Consider the following 21,573-nt stretch of genomic DNA (forward strand, 5'->3'; position numbering starts at 1 on the left):
TGTTGTTCTGGCTGGGTTTTTATGTGCAAGTCAGGGTACAGATTCTGCACATTAGTCAGAAAGAAAAATGCATATGCTGCCAGAGGGAGTAGGAAAGCAAATTTTTTGGTGTGGCAGTGAAGTGTGCGTACTGAAGGAAAAAAAAAATTATATATAAAAAAAAGAAACTTGTGTGTTCTAGAGGAGGTAACGCATAGTCGGTGCCAGAAATTTACATGAATCCATATTCAATGAAGCAACCATTTTGTTGAAAGATTGTAATGGCTGGTAAAAATAAAAAATGTGACCATAATGCAACCTAGTGGGACCGTGTTTTATCATCTTCCCCAAGGACTTCTGGGTTGTTTTGCTTTTCTGATGCCCTTTTTGGTCTCTCTCACTCTCTCCTACTCCTCCCAAATCTTGACATGCCGAAATCTCCACTTAATTCAGAATATCTGATTACCAATCTGACAGGGCGCTAAGAGTATATTTGCATGAAAAAGACCTACCATTATTTACCAACTGTTTTGTTTTTCTAAGAGGATCACTGTGCTTCAGAACCTCCAGCTAGATTTTGAGTTTGGGCTGATAGTAGTGGTGCAGCCAGCAGTGGTCAAAGCAAAGCATTGTTTGTATTCAGCAGGTCAGATAAGCATTCTTTCCAAAATGAAGCCTTTTCTTCTCTGTCCTTCTTTGCTATAATCTCTCAGGTAGCATGACAGTTGTTGTCATGGTAACTATTTTTTATTGAATAAAACTGCAATAATCTCATAAAAACCTGTATAACTTCTTGACATGTAAATCATTACTGCCTCAAAGCTGAAGAAACTTACTCTTATTTATTTTTCATTGTTGCTGATTTTTTTAAATACAAAAAAAATAGTTTTAAGCCTTATCATCCTGTATTATTCCATGGGAGACGATTTCTAAACACAAAGTCTCAGAATTAGAGATTACACTAGCCAAATAAAGAAAACGTATATGGGATAGAAATCTGTGTACTGCACTTCAGAACTTGCTAACCCGTGCAAAAATCACATATAAAATACGACTGCTGGTATCTTAAATTGCATAGCTTGGTGTCTATGCAGATATTCACACATCTATGTGGGTATGTTGTATGAGAGTTTTAGGGCTCTTTTGCAGATTGTACGTTATTTCACTCCTACTATCTACATCAGTACTTGAATGTATTTTTATTATTATTAATAGTTACTTTACTGCCAAAGCTTCAAAAGCCCAATACGTGGATGAGGTCCCACAATGCAAGAAAGCCCTCTCCTCAGAGACTCCAAGAGCTGAGTACCAGGAAAGAGAAATGCAGAGAGAGAACTGCAGAGAGAGGAGGAGAGGACCCAAGGATGGAGACGATGCTGGGACGCAGTGCTGTCGGCACGCTGGGGTGCTGCTGCCAGGTTAGCACAACTGCCCCCAGCGCCTACAGGACCCGGGCATCATGGAAGGGTTTTAAGGACTGCTTTGAGGACAGATGACAGAGGTCTTGGTGTGGGTTTTTCAGATCTTCCCACACTTAAAGGAAAGCATACGAAAAATAGAAATGCACCTGCTTTTTAAGTGTCCAGTGGCCCCCTTTCAGTGTCAAAAAATTAATGTAGGTGGGAGATGACATCCTAAGCAGTGGAAAGGGGTAGAGATATGGGCCAGAATGGTCCACTAAAGGAAAAATGGGCAACTTACGCTTGACATGCTAGAGAGACAGGAAGGCCAGAATGTATTCTACTATATCTATAGTTGAATCCTGTACACAGCCACTCCTAGAGGGAGAAATGAGAAAGAAAATTTGTGTACTTTACAGATGTAATACTGATACGTGGGTGATGAGAACCATACAAATACATAGATAGATACAAGACTTCACTTAATCTTCTGCAAAGAGAAAAACAACAACAAAAGCTTCCTTACAATGAGAAATTGTACAAGGAGGAATAGCTCCCCAAGGGAAATAACAGAATCCTCCTCACTGAAGAGTTCACTCTATTGCACAGGATGCTAGATAATGTATTCTAAGGGAAAACCCTAGAAAGACAGGAAGATTAACTAATAGGGTAATTTGTCTTTCCCAGCTGTAATTTATTTGACTCTAAGTAGTGAAATACTGTGATGCTGCCATGATCTTGTTTGTGATGATTAAGATAAGGAAGAAGGAAAAGAGGGTTATTCATACAACTCAGTTTTAGGCTCAACTGGCTAAATTAGATACCTAGTTGCACTAGCTTTCTGCTCTATCTAAGAGAGGAAGGCAGAATTGTCCTCTCATGGGATCCTTCTTTCTCGGTTGACCAGAGAGGAATCCAAATTAAATTAGCCAGCTAATGTGAATGTTTACATTTCAATCATATGACTACTCTCTTATGTGTGTGTACTCCAAATAGGCCATAGCAGCCTATAATACTAACCCTCCAGGAACTTCAAGCATATACGCTGGCACACCAACATACAGGACAAGTACAAATCTGAAAGAAATTTGGTTTTGTTTACCTTATTTTCCATAAATTTATATGAACACCTATATGCACTTATATACCCATACAGACAACTTCCTTCTGAAGTAAACTACAATTGATATATTTCATACTCTGTTTTTTAAAACTAATCTAAAAGATTACAGTAACAAAGTATTACTTGTTTGTTTTATATAAGGAGTTGTATGCAACATCACTGAAATGCCCAGCAAAAGAGATGTGAGAACCCAATACTCTACAGACCTACAGGAAATGGCAGATGCTGCCCCGAAGAACTGACAGTCTAAACCAAAAGTTTTAACACTTCCGAAATCTGCTTTAATAAAGGGATCTGAAAGAATCAAACAGGAGCAGCTTGGTCAACAGCAGGAAATAGGCACTACAATAAATTCACAAGTGCCATGCTGGAAAATGCAAGAAACTCTTTCCTGTTTCCACCAGGAAAATAATCTTTTCCTATACCTCCGCTATACTGTCAGGTTTAGCTCCATAAGCAGAAAAGGAATCTGAGTTGTTTCTTCCAAATGTTACATATTTCTTAATGCAATTTTTAGAGTAGACAGTTTAGAAAATTAACGAAATCTTTAAAAATTGTTAATATCATGCAGTAATCGTAGGAGTCAAAATCTCCGAACAACTGAATATTCTACCACATGTAACACAACAATGTTTTTAGATTGCTCAAGTGTCATTTTAAGGATTTTTTTTATCATGTGAGGGAAATGGGAAAAACATACTGTATGCAAATGTGTAACTGCAAAGTATGAAAGGTGCTTGCTATGCATAGGAGAAAAATGCCTTCTGTACAGCCCACAGACAATGGAGCAAGCTGGCAGCCTTCAGCATTTACAGCTGTATAATGAGGGCTGTAGGAAGCGTGGCGGTGAAACCTAATGAGCTGCATATTTTACAAATTTTTGTGCATAAACTAATTGTTTTAGAACTCTGATGCTGCCTTTTAAACATGATCTTTTGGCAACAAAACTGTTTTACATCAGAAATATATATTCAGATCTAGTGATATAGATAACTCTCTGGCAATTACCCTTGCTGATGTTACCTACTGCTTGGATTTAGCTTGTGTGAACCTAATAAGGAAGGACAACGCCTTTTCAGTTTTAAGGTTGGCAGTTCTTTCTTGCTACAATTTATAAGATGGTGCCATTAGAGAGCCTGCAGGTATTTCTTTATAAATTCCCCTGGGTGGCTGTTTGTTAGGATTAGAATACAGTTTGTAACATCACAGCCAACAGTAGAAGGGTAAAATATATTTTATGTTTGGCTTAAGGAATTATGTTTTCTTTTCATGTTATTTTTTTATCCTCCCTTTAGATATCACCCTCACTACAGAATATTAATTGATATTTGTGATAGATGTGGGAAATAGCTATTCTTTTGTTCAGGACGTTTTGAAAGACTGCTTGTCTCTAATCAATTGACTATTTCATCAGGATTCATTCTGCGAGATCCCCAGGCAAAGACAGTAAAATTGGATGATCACTGTACACTATATTTCCAAGCAGAAAAAAAAGTACCATAAGGCTTGTTGATTTCGACGGAAGTTTCAGGTTGTGCCCAGGTGTATTGTATAAAAATATAAATAAATAATAAAGTAGCCCCAGCTGTTTACTGCAGAAATTCTTTCATTTGTAACTTTCTGTTGTGAAAACAGCAAATGGCTGGTATAATCTTGTGGCTTTGATGCTCTGCTTGCTTTGTTTGGTAGACTGAAGCCTACATGGCAGCAACCGTAATCCAGGTTGCAACAGCAGACTCTGAAATATTGCCCCCCCAGGCCAGCGCGGAGCCAGCATATGGCAGCAGAGAGCGCTTGGGCCCCGGGGAACGGGGAGAGTTGGATCCGCTGCCCAGCAGTACTCCATCGGCTGATTCACCGAAAGCCGTATCGACAGCAGCTCCACGGGCAATTGCTTATCTGTATTCAGGAAGAAACATTAAGTGCTGCAGATTCAGCAACTAAACAAAGACAGAGGTACCAGTTCGGGGCAGGGTGGGGAATGACCAGTGCCAGACAAAAAATGGATTCTGAATTGGAGCTGAATCTCATTTTCACAAATGTCGAGTGTGTCCATCAAAGAGACGTCTACCACAGCCCATCCGAATTAATCGAGTTTGAGGAGCATTGGTCCCCAGCGTTCTAAAGCTAAATCTTTTGCGTTAGAAGAGTGATATAAGTTATACAAATAAAAATTTATGTGAAAATATTACCACGCTGAATTTTTCTGACCTAGAGCCTTCTACCTCGTGGTTAGAACTTGTCTACATTCCCCACAATTGAAAAAAGAGAGACTATGTTCCAGTCCAGTTGTGGGGCATTTCCCAGAACCTCCATCCAGCAGGAATCTGTACTGGTCTGCCTCCTCTCAGCTGCTGTTTCCTACTCAGGCATCATCCACTGGCCAGCAAACGGGCTCACATCACAAGCGTAGCTGCTTGGAAAAATGAAACGGCATGCTTTCAAAGCCAACAAAACCAAACCCCCGCCACTGGTTTAAACAGTTTTTTCTTCAAAACTTGAAATTTGGGAAAAACTGTGAAAAATTCTTGCTAAGAGTGGATTTAAACTTGCAACCAAAACAGAAGGTATCAGAAACCTGAATGAAAGACTTATTTCCATATAGTCGCAAACAGAAATACAACGACGTGTTTGATATGCACAAATGAAAGCAACGACAAAGGATTTCAGAAGCAGAAAATCTGCAATGAGAACAAGATGTTTGTGACTATGAGATAAGAATCATCTGGAAAAACAACAGCAAGGAAGATTCTTGTAGGACTAGAGAAGCATGCACATAAGACTGTCAGAATTTTCTCTGCTCTGCCCTCGTATTAACAACATAGAGCGATGTCCGTCTGTCCTCATCCTGTGAAAGAGGAACTTCACAGGAAGATGTATTCCTCTATATGGGACTCCATTAGGAACTAAGACTTCAGTTCTGATCCAAAAAGCTTTTTCCTGAGGAGTTTATCTTCACTATATGTCATTTGCACGACGTTCCTTCGTGCAAAGGGAATGCACGTGTGCAAAAAATGAAAAAATTTTTGGTGGAGAGGAAAAAAGGCAGCTTTTGCCTAAAAAACCACTACACATTAATAGCTCCATACTTTGCACAGGGAACTTAGGGCTTGTTTCTAAGAACCAGACAGTATCTTCAGAACCTGAACATTCAAGCACCTGCTGCCATGGGTACCAAGTATTCTGAGCAATTCCACCGATTTTAGCAACTTTGCATAAAGTCAACGAACTAGCTTAGTACATTTAGGACAATGTAGGTCAGTGCAACTAACGGGTCAGGTTATAAACCCCTAAAGAACAGTATCATAACTTCACCCATGGTCCTCGAGCTCATAGTGGTCATTTAAGAATATTTAAGAATAATATAAAAAGACAATGACATTTTCTATCAGGCCTCATGAGAAACTGAAAATACAAAAATAATAGCACATACTCAGAAATATGTCTTATTCGAGACTCAATAACAAGTCAAATAAGGAGAAGACTGTCTTGGGTTTGAATATATCCTAACCAATTACTTAAGGTTACTTATGACTTTGCTTTTGGAACCGCGTCTCAGAGAAGCAGAACATACAGAAGACTTTAAGCACATGCGCACTCACTAAATAAATCTCTCACGTAAAATCTCTGCAGTACCACAGCTAGTGAATTTGATTATGCACAAGAGGAACAAGTGGAGGAACAAGACAACATGAAGATATACATTTTCTAACAGCTGTTACATTGTTGCCATATTTTACAACATCTGCTGGTTTTTTCTTAGCTTTTGCACTCCCTTTGCATTTACCCTTTGGGATAATTTGTAGTTGACCCCAGTAATGTAGTCCTTTTACTCTACAATTTTGTGACAAACTATCATTGATTTAACAGTCGTGCTCAGTGCCTTAAAAATCAATGAAGACATAGGAAAAAAACCCCAGTAAGACAGTGTGGTTGATCTTGATAACATTTCAGGTCAGGTTTTTATCACAACTTTCTAATTTATCAAGTTATTTTATCACTACTCATATCAGACATTGCATGTTGATTTCATATTCAGCAGATTCTGTCCTTTTGCAAACGATTTGTAACTGGAAGAGAACTAATATCTCTGGGAGAACTGGAAAGAAAAGCTACGCTCTGCTTCTACTATACATGGCTATACTAAATAACTCTGTTCTGCTTTTGAAATAAAAATAATAAAATGATTGAATGATTTCTTATTTACAGCGGTGTAATCAAGGGCAAACTTTGATCCAAAGGAAAACATCGCTAAGGAGATGCTGGTGCCAAAATTGGAATCTGATACTCTGACTCAACTGAAAGCCTAAACCCTTTCCAGTAAAGACCTTTTCCCCCCAGTAAATAGTTTTCATGGAAGAGTTTAAGGACAAAAATACTATTCTAAGCTTTTTCACAGTGTTAATACTTTCAAGTATTAAAGGAAAAAGCATTTCTAGAGCAATGGCAGACTGAATTCCACTGTAAGTATTTTAAGATGGAGGGCTTTTTTATGACTGTCAGGGAAATTCTTAATATTTGGAGATTAAAGTTTGTCTGTTTACCTTAATTCAAGCAAACTATGAGAGAATTCTCTTCCCTTATGGCTTTTGTTCTTTTTCCATCTGTGTCCTTTTTCATTTTACCAACACGTTTGTCACTCTACTTCTGTCGTCTTCTGTCTTTCAACATGACACGAGCTGTCTAAACACTCGGCTTCACTAAGAATGAAATCAAGAAATTTCACTCCTCATTCCTCTCCTGAAAAAAAAGATCCTGGAACTATACTGTTGGGAGATACTATCCACTTTTGCTCCCATTATCACCTCTGCAGCACGCTTTCAGGGAATTCACGAATCTGTGTGTAGCTGAGAAGGGCAACACAGAAACAGAACGTACTCTGGGGGGGAAGGTGGGGGTGGTTTGATGTGTTGGTTTTTTTCTTTTTCCTTTTCTTTTCTTTAAACAAGCTACAGGACCAGTTCCAATTACCCTTGTGGATCTTCTACGATTGCTCATTCATTTACATAACATGCTATCTTCACTGCAGGCATATATACAGAGCTCACAGACAAATGGGGGAAAAAAAAACATGAGTCGTGGGGTTCTTCCTCCCAGCAGCTTAGCTGAATCTCTTGTTAAAAGGTTTTAACTAGGTTTCATTCCCAGTGTGTCCCCTTTACATCTAAAAGTGATTAAGCAAGATTTACAGACAAATTAAATTATTTCCTATTTGTGAAATGCAATACTGTCACAATGAAGTGATTCCACAGATTTCACTTTTTGATCTTTAATTCTTTAAGAAAATTAGTATCAGAATTAAAAGATTAAAGTGTGAGTTTCAGCAAAGAACATATTCTCCACATACGTTATTATCTTTCACAAGCAAATTCATTGCTTTTGAGCTGCGGAACAGGGCTCACTATGGTAGCTTATATAGGAATTACATAAAAAAAGAAAGGAACGTAAAGATGAAATAAGGGAAAATTCAATTCAGTTCTCAAAACTTTTTCTGGAACGCGCTCCTCTCTTTCCTCAGAGAGAGAAATAAATTATTTCAAAATAACTCTGAACGTGGTGACGATACACAGCACTCAGTACGTGTGTGGGTGTGTGTTCTGCGAAGACAGCTGAAAAGTGAGCATCATTCCTACCGGAGATAACACAGTGTAATACTAATAGTCGTTGCACCAAGTCGTGGGAGGAAAGCCATGCAAATCCTTTTCTTTTGTTTTTGTAGGGAAGCAGGATTTTCCAGATATCACTGATACCTAACATAAAAATGAAACAGGCTGCATTGTGCCCATATTTGTGCGATAATCACATATACCGGCAAACACACACATTCACACGTACCACATGCAGAAAGGTTGCGCATACACTGCAGTTCTCACGTCCCCACAGCGTACCATTCGCGTTCTAGACAGCCGTGCAAAAATACCACTGACGTTCACATACTACATAAGACCTGTAACTAATGCACCTATTGAAAAAACTGCATTGTGTCAGAACCTCAACTTTACCTTACAGAATAATGAAAGGTTAATGCGTTCATCTGTCCTTTATGCATTTCTTTCCACAGAGGTCCAAAAATAAAATGCCTTGTACTGCATCCTCATTACATAAGTGCTATATATATAGCATATGAGCTCCTCTTCTGTTTCAGAGCAGTCAGGACTGGTATAAGCATTTTGAGGAAAGAAGAGGTTTAGTATAACTTTGTTTTATCCCGAGTAAGAACACTGTCTAGTAATGACTGTGTTGTAGAAATGTCAAGGCTGAAATTAGCCGTGGGTGGAGATCTCTTTTAGGGGAATTAAGTAAGTGGATAATGGAAGTGAAATACTCTTAGTGTGGCAAAAAAAATAAAATAAAAATTTCCTTGAACTCTGAAAGGAGACAGAGCTGTCTTATAACCATTATAGAGGAGTTACAGTAATTTTAAGAGGACTAACAAAACTTAAAGAAAGTTAAAATATTTTACGGAGCATCATTTAGTACAGCTCTTGGTGTTGCTACCTGTGGGTTAAGAGAGGAAGACAGAAGGAAACAGTAACAGCAACATTGGTGAAGGGGTAACGTTCTCATCTTCAGCTTTCCAGCCCTGGAATTTGGTTCCATCAGAGATTAGGATGAGGCTTGACTGTGTATGCTGCACAGATTTCGCAGTCATTCGTGACCCATGTAATGCAATGGCAAACATACTCTGAGTTTTGAAGTGGCAGCTGAGAATTAGGTTTTGTTTTTCAACAAAAGAGCAGGAGTGTACGTTTGTGCTTCTTTAGAGAAACAGCTTGAAAACATGCACTCCCAGGAATGTCACATAAAAGACATGCAAGGTCCAGGGATCATAAGGGATAAACAGGCAAAACTTGTGTCGTTTCAGTAATAAAGGTAATAAGTGGTACACTTCTGATATAATCTATAATGAATTTCTACCTGTATTTGTGTTGTTAGAATAAATTTGTTTTGGAACAAACTCTTCCACGCAGCCTAAGAATACAAAAAATCTGGAACTACATGATTTCAGAGGCAGTTCAGGGAAGAACCACGCTAGGGGAAACAGGTGAAAGAATACCCTCCAAAAGCCAGCCCCTTTCACTATTCCCTGAACTGACGTCCACGTCCAGGCAGTGGTCATTGCTTCTACAATCTTCTACTATAGAGTTTTCCCAGATAACGCTTTATCTTTTTCTTCAACTATCATGACCTTCCTTTACATTTTCCCCTCCTCTTTCACCCTAACACTTTTCTCAATTGTTTCACTTTCCCTCTCTTTTATTAATGTTTTACCTTTTATCCTCTTGCTTCTATTGCACCTTTACCATCTTTTAAACCTCATGTTAACCAATTCACTAAATTTTCATTCATCTGATCTTCTGACTAGTTTCCTGTTAGATGGGTTGGTTTTTTTCCTCATCTTCTTTACAGTGAATACCTCTTGGATAAGGGCGATGTCTTTACTAAGTATTATAAATATCATGCATATGCACAGATATAAATTATTTTTAACAGTAGCCATTGTGATCAGAAACCATCTTTTCTTGTCTGCATATATCTTCATTTTCTTTTTTCCTAGAATACCAGACAAGTCTCATTCATATAAGGATTAAGTGCCTTCAGTTTCCCTTCCTCCTTCTCCTACTCCCTGCTTTTTTCTTTTTTTTTTTTTTTAATTTATTTTATTTAATTAAGCCATTTTCTTGCCTAGAGCTCAGCAAAAATATCTTCTGAAAGCAGGTCCATATTATGTTTCTGCTGCTCTATAATTAAAAGTAACTTAACAAATTAAACCTATATTTTGGTAAAAGAACTGACATGCAGGCTTGAAAATTCATATATCGGTTTTGTCACAAGCAATTCAATGCAACCAAGACATGAAAATCTGTTGGGGAAGTGCTGATAAAAAAAAATGAAGCCTCAGGTATCACCATCTAATCAGCATACCATGGTTACATTTGAAAATGACCTGCTACAACTGGTTGTACTGAATGTGAGAGGATGGTTCTGGCTCCTCGCATTCCTGCTCTTTTAAACTAAATAAGACAGAATGGTGGTTTTGAAACTTTTTGATAGGGTGCTGCTTTATTTTGCAAAGTGCCTGGGCACTCCTTCAATTATCTTGCTTTGACAGATGTAGACAAATTGCTGAAAAGCACATTATCCTCAACCTAATACCAGAAAACACTAGAATTTACTCTGCGTTTCATGGCCAGATGTTGATGTCTTTGCTTATACTGAATTCTTATATTACCCTGAAATTGACTCTTTTGGTTTGGTGGGTTTATTTCCCTTTTGCTTTAGTGACAGCTAAAGATCACCTGCACTGGAGATGTATGTATCAGGGGACGGAGGACCAGAGTACATAAATACGTACCTCTGTAAGTACATACTTATACATTTGCAAATACAGAACAAGGGACAAGCTATGCCAAAAAAAATTAAAAATGTAATATATTAATCCATGAGGAAATACATTCACATTAATCCGACAAAATGAATAAATGTAAGTAAAATCTATCAAGAAGATTATTTCCTACTCCTGTCTTTTTCTCCCCTTTCACACAGTTAATTTCCCTTTTCACCATCTTTTTCCCCGGCTTTCTCTGTTTTCCCCTTCCATCTTCTGCACAAATCCTACGGCTAATTGGTTAAGTCCACTCTAGAGCCTAACCATCAATTCCCAGACACTGCATCTTTCATTTCAATGTTTTTTGGCTGATTACAGTTGCACTTAGAGGAAAACAAATAAGTATGTATCAACATACTGCAAGCGCTACATCTGTGTATGAAAATACACAAACAGATAATTAAACATCAACAAAATATCAATAGGATTAGAGCGTCATGTTGGAACAAATCTTGATAAATCCTTCTCAATAATAATACTCTAACTACAGCATCATAAGGGGAATATAAATTTAGCCCATTAAAGTGTTGTTGGACAAAGAAAGACACATTAATACATCTGTTAGTCATTTCCTTACTACTGAGGGACTCTACTATTGTGCTGCAGATGAAAGCTTTGGCCAAGAAGAGATTTGAAAATATGCAAATTAATGCTAACAACATAATAAATATCTTATTATTCATCAACAACTCAATGGCATACTGGCATAGTTTAAACTGTGAGTAATCAAAGTTCGTCCATGTTTAGACATACGTACCTACAATAGACATTTCTGGAACCGTGGCATGATACGGGCCATCAACAAACTCGGGGGCATTGTCGTTGATGTCTTGAACCTTAATAATGAATTCTGAGGGAGGCTCCAGAGGTTTGTTTGTGTCCCTGTCGACCGCTTGAGCTGTTAGAGTGTATTCCGCTTTTTCCTCACGGTCAAGCCTTTTCATTGCGTGAATGTCTCCAGTCTTGTCATTGATCACAAAGATTGTTCCAGCTCCATCTCCTGACAGGATATACTTGATTTTGCTGCTGCCAGGATCCAGGTCTGTGTGTAACTAAAAGGAAAAAAAGCATTTTAGAGACAAAAATTACCCCCAGATTTTTTTTTTGCGTTGGTCTAACCATACATTTTGTCAAGCTATTCTTCTGTACTTTAATCTTAGCACCAGTGATCCATATCTCAGCTGGAATACACAAGGAGAGTCGGGATTTGTATGCATACTAATCAAAAGTGAATGTAATCATAGGCATAATTAGACTTTCTATTTAAAAAGCAGCTGTTATATATATTTTAAATCCCTGTTCTAAAATGTAAACGTCTTCAGAACTATTATCAGCCAAAATGAACAAGCACAAAATGTCCTTAACCTATTAGATCATAGGGCGAATGAAGGATTAACAATAATATATATTTTAATCTAGCTTCTTATTTTTAGTTATTACTTTCAGCTTATTTTCAGGTGACTGAAAATGGCTGAACACTGGCATCTATGTAAATGTTGTCAGGGGAAGCATTCACAGAAATTTAGAACCGTATAACTCAGCTGTTAGCAGAACTTAACGGGTTCTAAGATCTATATTCTAGAAATATTTTCCCTGAAAAAAAGCTTTGTTAAAGCAAGTTTCCAGGAATACAAGAACCCCTCTTACACACATCTTCCCATTTTCCTTAACGCCCCATTAGAAAAAAACAATATTTAGACTGTACTTTTCAAAAAACAAGATAGGATTATAATAACCTGAAACAGTATGGGAAAACAGGTTTTCTTCTTTACTTTGAATTTTTTTTGTTAATTAAAAGCCTGAACTGACGAACACTAGAGACAAAGGATTTCCTTTTTTTTTTTTGCAGGCTCAGAGCCAAGTAATAAATATCAGATTATCTCCAATAATTTTTAACTTGAGAGGGCGAGCGCACCAATTGGTGAACCATATGTATTAGTGTCAACACATTCAAAAATACGGGATAACTTAAATATACAGTAATAGTGCTTTATAATTCTATTTACTATTAAATCTAAGACACTCAATATGAACAATAATTAGTGGTGAATAACACGTCACTAAAAATGTAACTTACATTCATTATCATCTGCCTCACAAAAAGTCTGAAGGAAATACACGGAACCTGTTGAGGAGAGCTCCAATATGACTTGCAACAACTCCTACCAGACCTGTTCCCATTTGCTCATTTTTGTGCAGAGAGCTTAACAGAAATTGTTGCTGGTTATGCATTTTACTCTTCCATTGGCAGCAGTGGCTGCTAGGGCTGGGTAGCATTATCATTTGAGAAGAGAACCTACATTAGGATATTAAAATAGGTGTGGAAAAACCCCCATGTAACGCTGGCTACAGCCAAGCCAGGAGCAGACTTTTATGTCATACCACAAGTAGGCTCTGCAGGTTCTCCAGTAGATAACTGGTCACACACAGCAAATAAGCTGTTCAGGAACAGGAGCTTAGGAAACTCATTAACAGCACCTTACAAAAAGGAATCTGGAATTGTTGCAATGAGCACAGCAGACAACGGCAGTCGGGTCTGATTTTCCAGTTGATCTGGTTTAATATATGTACAAAATCCCGGGCCACCAGCGTATTCTCTGCTCTGCAATAATAGCAGAACTCCCACTGACTACAAGAGATGTAACTTCATCCTCTGTGTTTTTGCTGGGCAACACATTATTACCACACCAGCTATTACCACACCATTGTTTTAACAACTTTTAAAAAGCACTTTAACTGTCTGTGAATATGAATGACTCAATCCAGTTCACTCTTCCTACCCAACCCACACAAACATACACGCAGACATCAAGTGACAGCTGAGTCTTTTTTCCAAAAACTCAGTCTGGTTGGGGTTTTTTGTAGGTGCCTTCAGCTTTTACTTGAGAACAATCAGCACAATTTACATTGCCTTAATTTAAGATAATAGCACTCTCCTGTTGGTTGGTACTGCAGTTTTGTCTGCTCAGTAAGACATGTTATTACAACTCTTTCTCTTAAAGACTATTATCGCTATGAGCAGGACTATACTCAATCTAGGTATCAGCAATGTAAAAAATTATTTTCAGGGTCCCAGAGACTGGCAAGATCAATCCAGAAACTGTTTGTGTTTTAAACAGATTGTTTATACTTTAAGCATCTGTTTGATCTCTGAATAAAAACTATACATTATTAACATTGCATATGAAGGCTTTAGCAGAATATTCACTGCTGAATTAAGTCATATCAAAACATTGTCTGGACACACACAGCTCAGCAAAGTAATTGGGAACACCTCAGCTCACCCAACTACACAGAGCCCTACAGTGAAAAACTATAATCTGAATTTCTAAAATGCACTAGCTGGATAAACTAGATATCCCACACGGACATCTGAGAATGCGCAAAGATTCTCCGATTTGCTAATAAGTAAGAGAGGCTCTTAGTATAACCTCTAGCGTAAGTTTTACCCGTATTATCCAACAGAAGTTATGGTTCATAAATCAATTCTGACATAAATTAATGTAGAGCTATAAAACCTTTAGTGCTGGTAAGATATCAACAGTTAAAAATGAAAAAAAAAAAAATCTATGATTACTATTAATTGTTTCTTCTAATAACTTAAAGTCATTTGTACCAAAAAAAAAGAAATAGATATTGCTAATTGAAACACTATAAAATGAAAGGCTAAACATTAAACAAGAAGTGGAAGAGCTAGAAGCATTTTATAAACTTAAAGTTGAAACTGCGTCTGATTAGCAGAAGATCATTTTTTTTACCCAAAGATTAACAGTGGCAAAAATGACAGTAATTTGTTTTTAGTTCTTAATAAAAAACAAGCCATAAATATGTTGTTTCATGAAATCATACACACTTCTAATGGTGAGCATCCAGAGAGACAGATTAAAATATCTCCTCTAGGTTTTGAAGCTCTTACACTCTCAATATCAAAATATTATAATAAATGACCTACAGAAGAGCCATTTTTCCAAAATCATTTCAGTGTTTGGATTTAGGATTAAAACATCTTCATCTACTTACAAAGTTAAAACACAGAACTGAAGTGAAATTCTAAGACAGAAAGCCTAGTATTTTTTTCCAAGTAATATTTCCTCTCTTCTACTAGATGTGAATGATAATTTACAGCAATTGTCAAGCTTCAGCAAGCTGTGTTCATGTGAAGGTTAAAGATCATTAAACACATAATTATATAGGGTCTGGGTGAATGATAGAGAGGCATAATGAATACGGTAAATGAATATCGGTTTCTGCTGAAAAGGCCTCACAAATGTTGTAAATGTGAAACTGCTTTCCACACCTGTAGCTTTATTTGTTGCGCCTGTGCTTGAAAGCTGACCTCTTATTTTCCAGAGCAATATTGAGAAATGTAACAAGAATTTCTATTTTAAAAAAAGGAGACATCTATAGCTAGCCCCTATGTCCCACTACTAGACAGCATCCCAGAACAAAAAGAAAACCATGTTTCCTGGAAAACTTAATCACGTTCAGAGTCAAACTCACCTCCTTTATGTGAGATTCAGTTAAATAGACTTCAAAGGAAGTGCAATCATCTTCCCCCACCACTGCCCTGCCTGTGGGACTACAAATTCAAACATCTCTCTCCCTTAAAGTAGCGGATGCAGCCCCATCACCCAGTTCGTGCCTGGTTTTAGGGCAACAGGAGAGGGTGTGGATCCTCTCCTGTTTTAATGGTGATGCAGATGCCCTCTATTAATACCCTGCTAATGGCTCCCATGTAGCCTCAGCACAGGTCTGTTCCTAAAACATGAACTCACTCAAAACGAACCCTCTGAACACCACAGTTACTAATCATTCCTTTGCTATTCTATGTTACAATACAGATGATAGTCAATAAAGCCAGTATTAATTAACAGCACACACAGTGTACTTCCACCAAACTAACGTTATTTTCACTAATAATGAATGCATATCTAAAAGTATTGCCAACACACTATTCAAATATATAACATATATTTATAGTCTTCCACGTACGTGCACTACAAACATGCATAATTACAATCAATGCAAGAGAAATTGCAGAGAGGAAACTCAAAGAGCCTCTACATTCTGTACATGTAGAAGTACTACTCTGCAGTAAAAAACAGATACACGAGCACGTTACTGATATTAAATTCTCCTATTCCATAGATGCTTCGTTCACCACATTTTTAACCATATTTTCTTAGAAATCCTTGGTTCAAAACTACGTATGCAGCCAAGGACTTAATGTATGGACGAAGGCTGCAGAAGCTCCAAGCTAGGTTTGTGAAGTTCTTGTGCAATTCTGAGTACAGAAAGAGATTTATGAGTCTCTTCTGCAGATGGAAACTGTCTCACCTGCGCTCAGTCAGCGACCTGGCAAATCAATGGGAGTCAAAACAACAGCTTGCTCAGCACAATGAATTTCATGTTCGAGCCATGTGTTCACCATCAGGAAAGTACATAAAGCACTTGGGCCGGGTCCACGCCCAGAATTAGCAGGAAGCTGCTGACTGCCTTTGCAGCAGGATTGGGCACTTGAAGTCCTCTCCAGGTGTGGTCTTGATGCACAACTTGATACAGACTAGCCCGTAATGAGATGCATCATCGGAGGCAGGATTTGTAACCCCAATTTCCTCATATTAGTAAAAAAGCATAAATATATCAATAATTCACAAGAGGGGGGAATCTACACATTATGAAAGTGCTCCTGGACATTTTTAATTAAGAAAAGAGAAGAAGGCATTATGTAGTCAAGTTTTTATTTGAGTTTGTTAGAAAGTAATTAATTCATCCTCATGTAATTGCAAGGGAATTACCCCTTACTTGTTTCAAGGGAAAAGGCATAACCTGCCCTTAATAATTCATTTTAACATTTGCATCATTCTTCGCCTTCCTAACTCTGGATTCTTTTTTAAGGGATTAACAAGTGCATCACTGATTTTCACCTGATGTTACACAGATACACACACAACACACCAACACTATCCTAATGTTTCAGGTTCTTCTATTTTTTACCTATGCCTTGCAACAAAATTCCTCATTTATGAGGCAGACCCTGTTTAATGAACTGAGAGACAGAATTTCCAGCTTTTATGACTTTTTTCCAAAACTGCTGGGCTCTAAGAAGCTCTATCCCATTCTGTGAAAGTATGGAAGGATTTCAGTGACGTTTACAAACATTTATACATACCAAGGCTTTCAAAATCTGCAATGTACCTTACTCATCATGTGTTTCTTTCTGTATGTGACTTTGCAGGGTCTTTTTTCCTAAAACTATGAACATCATTAGGTGTTACAGAAGGTTTTTTTGTGTATTGTTGATGTGCTCTGACACACAATGGACAATGAGCATGTTTACTGATGACCCACAGTTTAAAAAAAAAATCACTCATAATTTAACTATTATAGATAGGTTCAATTCATTTGCACACAGCGCAGAATTAATAAAGTGCAATTTCAATTTAATAGAATCTTTCATTTTCTCCATGGATAGGCTGATCCCATCTTTAGTAATGGGAATTACAGCGGCACAATGGGGAAGAGGAAAACCAAATATTCTGCATTATTATCCAGGGTAATGACAAATGGGGACACAGACTTGATGTACCTGACATAATGTCAGTACTTGGAACACTTTCAGAAAGGAAACAGACATGTCCATGGTCAACAAAGGTTTCATTCAAGATACAAGAATCATGTAACTTGAAGCCTCTGGAGTAACTGTCAAAAGACATTACCACTCACACTTCTCAGCTGCAGTTTCATAACCATATTCAAAGAGAATTAAAGCAATAATATCCCTAACACTTTCATTTAAGATCATAATCTCTGCTTTTGTCTGCCTCAGTTTCCTACCATGTCATTTGAGTATCTTTGATTCCAGATGGCTTCTTTTATGTTTCTGTTTATTCTTTGCTACTGCTTTTTTATTCTATTTGATTTTCTAATTTTGCCTCTGTTTATATTCATACTGCAACTGTGCACAAACTGCTTTTCATTGCTTACCTTTTGGCATCATCTTATAATACACTAGAGTGAACTGTTGTTTAAAATCTGGAGACGAGATTGGGATCTAACAATCTGTTTGTTCTAATTCACTGATTATGACCAACTGATGCAAGAAAAGAGCTCTTGAATATGACTGAATCTTGAGCTAAGTCCTTCCTGGTTAGAGCACCATTGGTCCTTTCTGGACGTGTCACGTATCGCCTTCCTCAGCAGGCTGAATGAATCAATTTTAATACCTATTTTTGCTCAATGACTTGGGAGAAAAAAAAAAGATAGCTACACTTGTTTTTACAGATGGAAGGAACAGAGGAAGAGATAAACCCACGTTCAGTCTCACAAAGATCCATGTAAGGAAAAAACATCTAGACCGTAGGACTACCCAAGCCACTCCTAAATAGCTCTACACATTTGTCTCCAGTTAATCACAGTGTTAAATTTAATTAGACTTCTTATGTATTGCTGGTGTTGTTTCGCAGAAGTTGTTCCCCCTGCCAGGGGAGCTCCCTAAGAAGAAGGAAACCATGCCCCCAGATGTAAAGTCTTCCCCAAATCCACAGTCCCATGTTCGCCTTCAGTGGTTGTGATGGCCACAAAGACAAGGTAATTTGTTTCTGCTCTTTGCTATCTTCATTCCGAAGCATGGTCTCAGGTTGATTTTTCTGTATATTTCTTACATACCTTGCTTCTTCTGAATCCTTATGTTAAGCCAGATGATAGCTAAAGCTTTCTGTTTTCCTAGTTCTGGCCTTGGCCCTTTCCATTTGGGAATACCATCTGTCTTCCCTTCTGTCCTGAGAACGACGCCACCACATATGACCTGTGTCCCACCGCAGCTTGGACTGTCGCCTTTAGTCACTGCTTTCTGCAGCTATTTAACGCCCAAGTGTCCTGTGTCAAGTGGCCTCAGATGGCTGGCACCTTTTTGTAGTTGGCTTTCTGCCTAGCTTGGAGTTCATGTGACTATTTCTGAACCCAGACTGCTGTTCCTTCCTTGTGTTCCAGCAGACGTGCTCCTGTAAGAAGGTCTTGATTTTTTTAACCCAAGCGGTTTTGATACTTGGACACGTGCAATGAAATTGTGTCATGTTGCCAAAGAGGAATCCTTTCCCATCTCATTTACTTCTCTATTATTTCATCTATAGAGTACTGCAGTTCACCACAGGAGATCTGAAAGCTGGGTACAGAGAGCCTCAAAAATCACATGCAGTTTTAGTCTTGTAAAACACATTCCCTCTTCTGTGTCTTTATGCGGAAAAAAAGTATCTGTCTCTCATCTCCTACTGTTTGTGGTCAAGCACTTATATTAACAATTCCAGTGCTTCAGGCATTATAATTAACAGTGTCTCCTGCACTTGTCTCTTTTCCCAACTCAGCGAAACAGCAGTAAAGCCATTTACCCTCTCCTCCATCTTGTCAGTCTTGGACACAAACTATGCTGTAGTTTCTACTACCTGTAAGATGCTGTGAGATCTCCAAACATGACTTCAAAGACTGTTCCCTTTTGGCTGTCTGTTTCTGCCGCCAGCAGAGTCCATTGTGCCGCTCCTTCTTCAATACAGACAAAAGATGGGGAAGGCTGTAAAAAACCATAAGCCATGGGAATTTCCCGTTCAAGGCGCTAGCCAGAAGTTCGGCAGTTCCTATGTACCGAGTCCTTCTCTTTTGTTCCTTTAATCATCATCGTCTCATTCACACTGTTCTGAGCTTTTCTTCCATGTTGTTTGAGCTGCATTTTTTCTTTCCTCCTTAAAAGCTTATTATAACTTGCTAGGCTTCATTCTCAGCACAGAGTACATTGCACTTGAGCGCTAAGACCTCTTTGTGTTTTTCAAATCATTTTCTCAAGTGAATGTCAGAGCAATATCTTATAATACATACTCTTAGGATTGCAGAAGAGGAATAAAAAAGTTAATCACTACATGCACACAGCAGTAACTTGACGGCTGCTTACAAAAACTGTCAGACAAGCTACAGCCTAGGTTCAGCAAAGGCAGAAAAAAGTACAATAGGCCAGCATGGTCAAAGGTGACAGGGTATTTCTATTTATTTAAGCATATTTAAGTTGTCACGATTTCACAATCCTTCAAGGCTCTGCTTTCAGCTGCTTTCACCACACCGGCTTCTGATCACGCTTTGCCCACAACGATTAGGAGGCTCCCCGTGATAACATATTTAACCTGTCTTCCTTTTCAACAAAATAATTTCATATCCATGCAGAATGCTTTCTGCTATTTAGTAATAATTAATAAAACAAACCGGAAAGCATTAAATACTTTTTTGAATGTAATTTTTCAAACTTAAGATGACTGCTCAGCATACTTCAGTGTCTGAACATAAGGAAGTAAGCACTGTCTAAAACCACATAATGTGTAAAGCTGGCAGTGCAAATAGAAAGCTCTTTTCTAGCAATTGGCTGTCAAACACATCTACAGTGCAGAAATATAAACATCAGCTATGCAGCCAGCTTTGAGCTAAAATTGAAAACTGCTGAGAAGGTAACTGAGTGAAATAAAGAGAACTGAAAAATTAAATTGCGAGTACTTACATATTGATTATCTTATAAACTATCTGCTTACATGTGATGATATAACTTATTTTTAGCATACTTACACTGACCTGTGAACTGTGCACAAGGGTACAGTAAACATTTTTTCTTACCAAAAATATTTGTCAAGTTCCTTGGAATGCGAAAAAACACAGCTAGGAAAAGCCACAAAGCAAATTCCTGATGAGATGTCAAACAAAACATTACTTCTCCAGAGTTACTATGTTTGCAGTTACACAGTAACATCAGTGTCATGCATCAGAATAAACAGATATAACATGAGGATAATTTGATTATTTTTCCTCATTTCCCTGCCGTTAGATGTTTATTAGGGATAACTCATGCAGAATTGTGTGTTATTCAGAACAACTTGGTTGAAACTAGTTATTACAATTTCATGCAGTTTCGGAAGACATTATTTGCCACATCACTTGTGTGGCTTTCAAAGCTTCCTAATGTAATTTCCCATGCATTTCCACTAAGTCAGGCGTTCCTGTGAATTTCTTACAAACTGACTTGCAAAGGTTATGCCTCTCATAATGCGATCAATTTGCAATACCATTAAATTGGAAATATTTTTTAAACCACTGGAGGCAGATCATAGCTTCTGCTTTTGTTAATGCTTTTCTGGAAGAATTGACAGAGGAGAGGAGAACACAAACCAGTACACAGAGACGATATTAAATGTGCAGAAATACACAGCAGTGCCCACTCCAGCAGGGTTTGATATTTAGTAATGTATTACCTCTGATTCTCCAGCAACTTGTACCGAGTCCTGCAGCCCCTTTCTCAGTACATATGGAGACTAAAGTCTCAGTGACAATTATCACTTTTTTTGGCACATCAGATAACCTGACCTGTTTCCAAGGAGGAAAAAATAGCAGTGCTATGATTATAAGTGTGGGCACTGTTTGGAGTATTTATGTCATTCGCTGTAAACACCTAACCTAGCTGTGATTCAAAACATCCCAAATTTGGGGTCAATGTCCCATCAAAAAAGAAATTCTGGCTCAGCGTGAACACAGACAAATTGTATACAAATCAGTATCACAAAAGCTGTAAGTGTGTAGCATATGCCAATTTCAAAGCAGCCAGAATCCATACAGACTTAGCAACGGTTTAGTCTAGACCTTTATCCAAATCGTCT

General features: G+C 37.9%; 1 protein-coding gene across 5 annotated transcripts in view; it reads right to left on the minus strand.

Moving 5' to 3' along the window:
• Positions 1–21,573, minus strand: part of CDH8 (cadherin 8) — a 210,036-nt gene that overhangs the window by 82,727 nt on the left and 105,736 nt on the right. For all 5 annotated transcript variants that reach the window (XR_012586484.1, XR_012586483.1, XM_074582880.1 and 2 more), the window contains exon 4: positions 11,649–11,943. Coding sequence is in view for 3 of the 5 variants with exons in the window: in XM_074582880.1 (XP_074438981.1) it covers positions 11,649–11,943 (295 nt within the window). In the remaining 2 variants the exon portion in view is untranslated. The remainder of the gene's footprint in view (positions 1–11,648; positions 11,944–21,573) is intronic.

Source organism: Larus michahellis, chromosome 4 (assembly GCF_964199755.1).
Source record: "Larus michahellis chromosome 4, bLarMic1.1, whole genome shotgun sequence".
In the NCBI taxonomy this organism is placed as follows: domain Eukaryota; kingdom Metazoa; phylum Chordata; class Aves; order Charadriiformes; family Laridae; genus Larus; species Larus michahellis.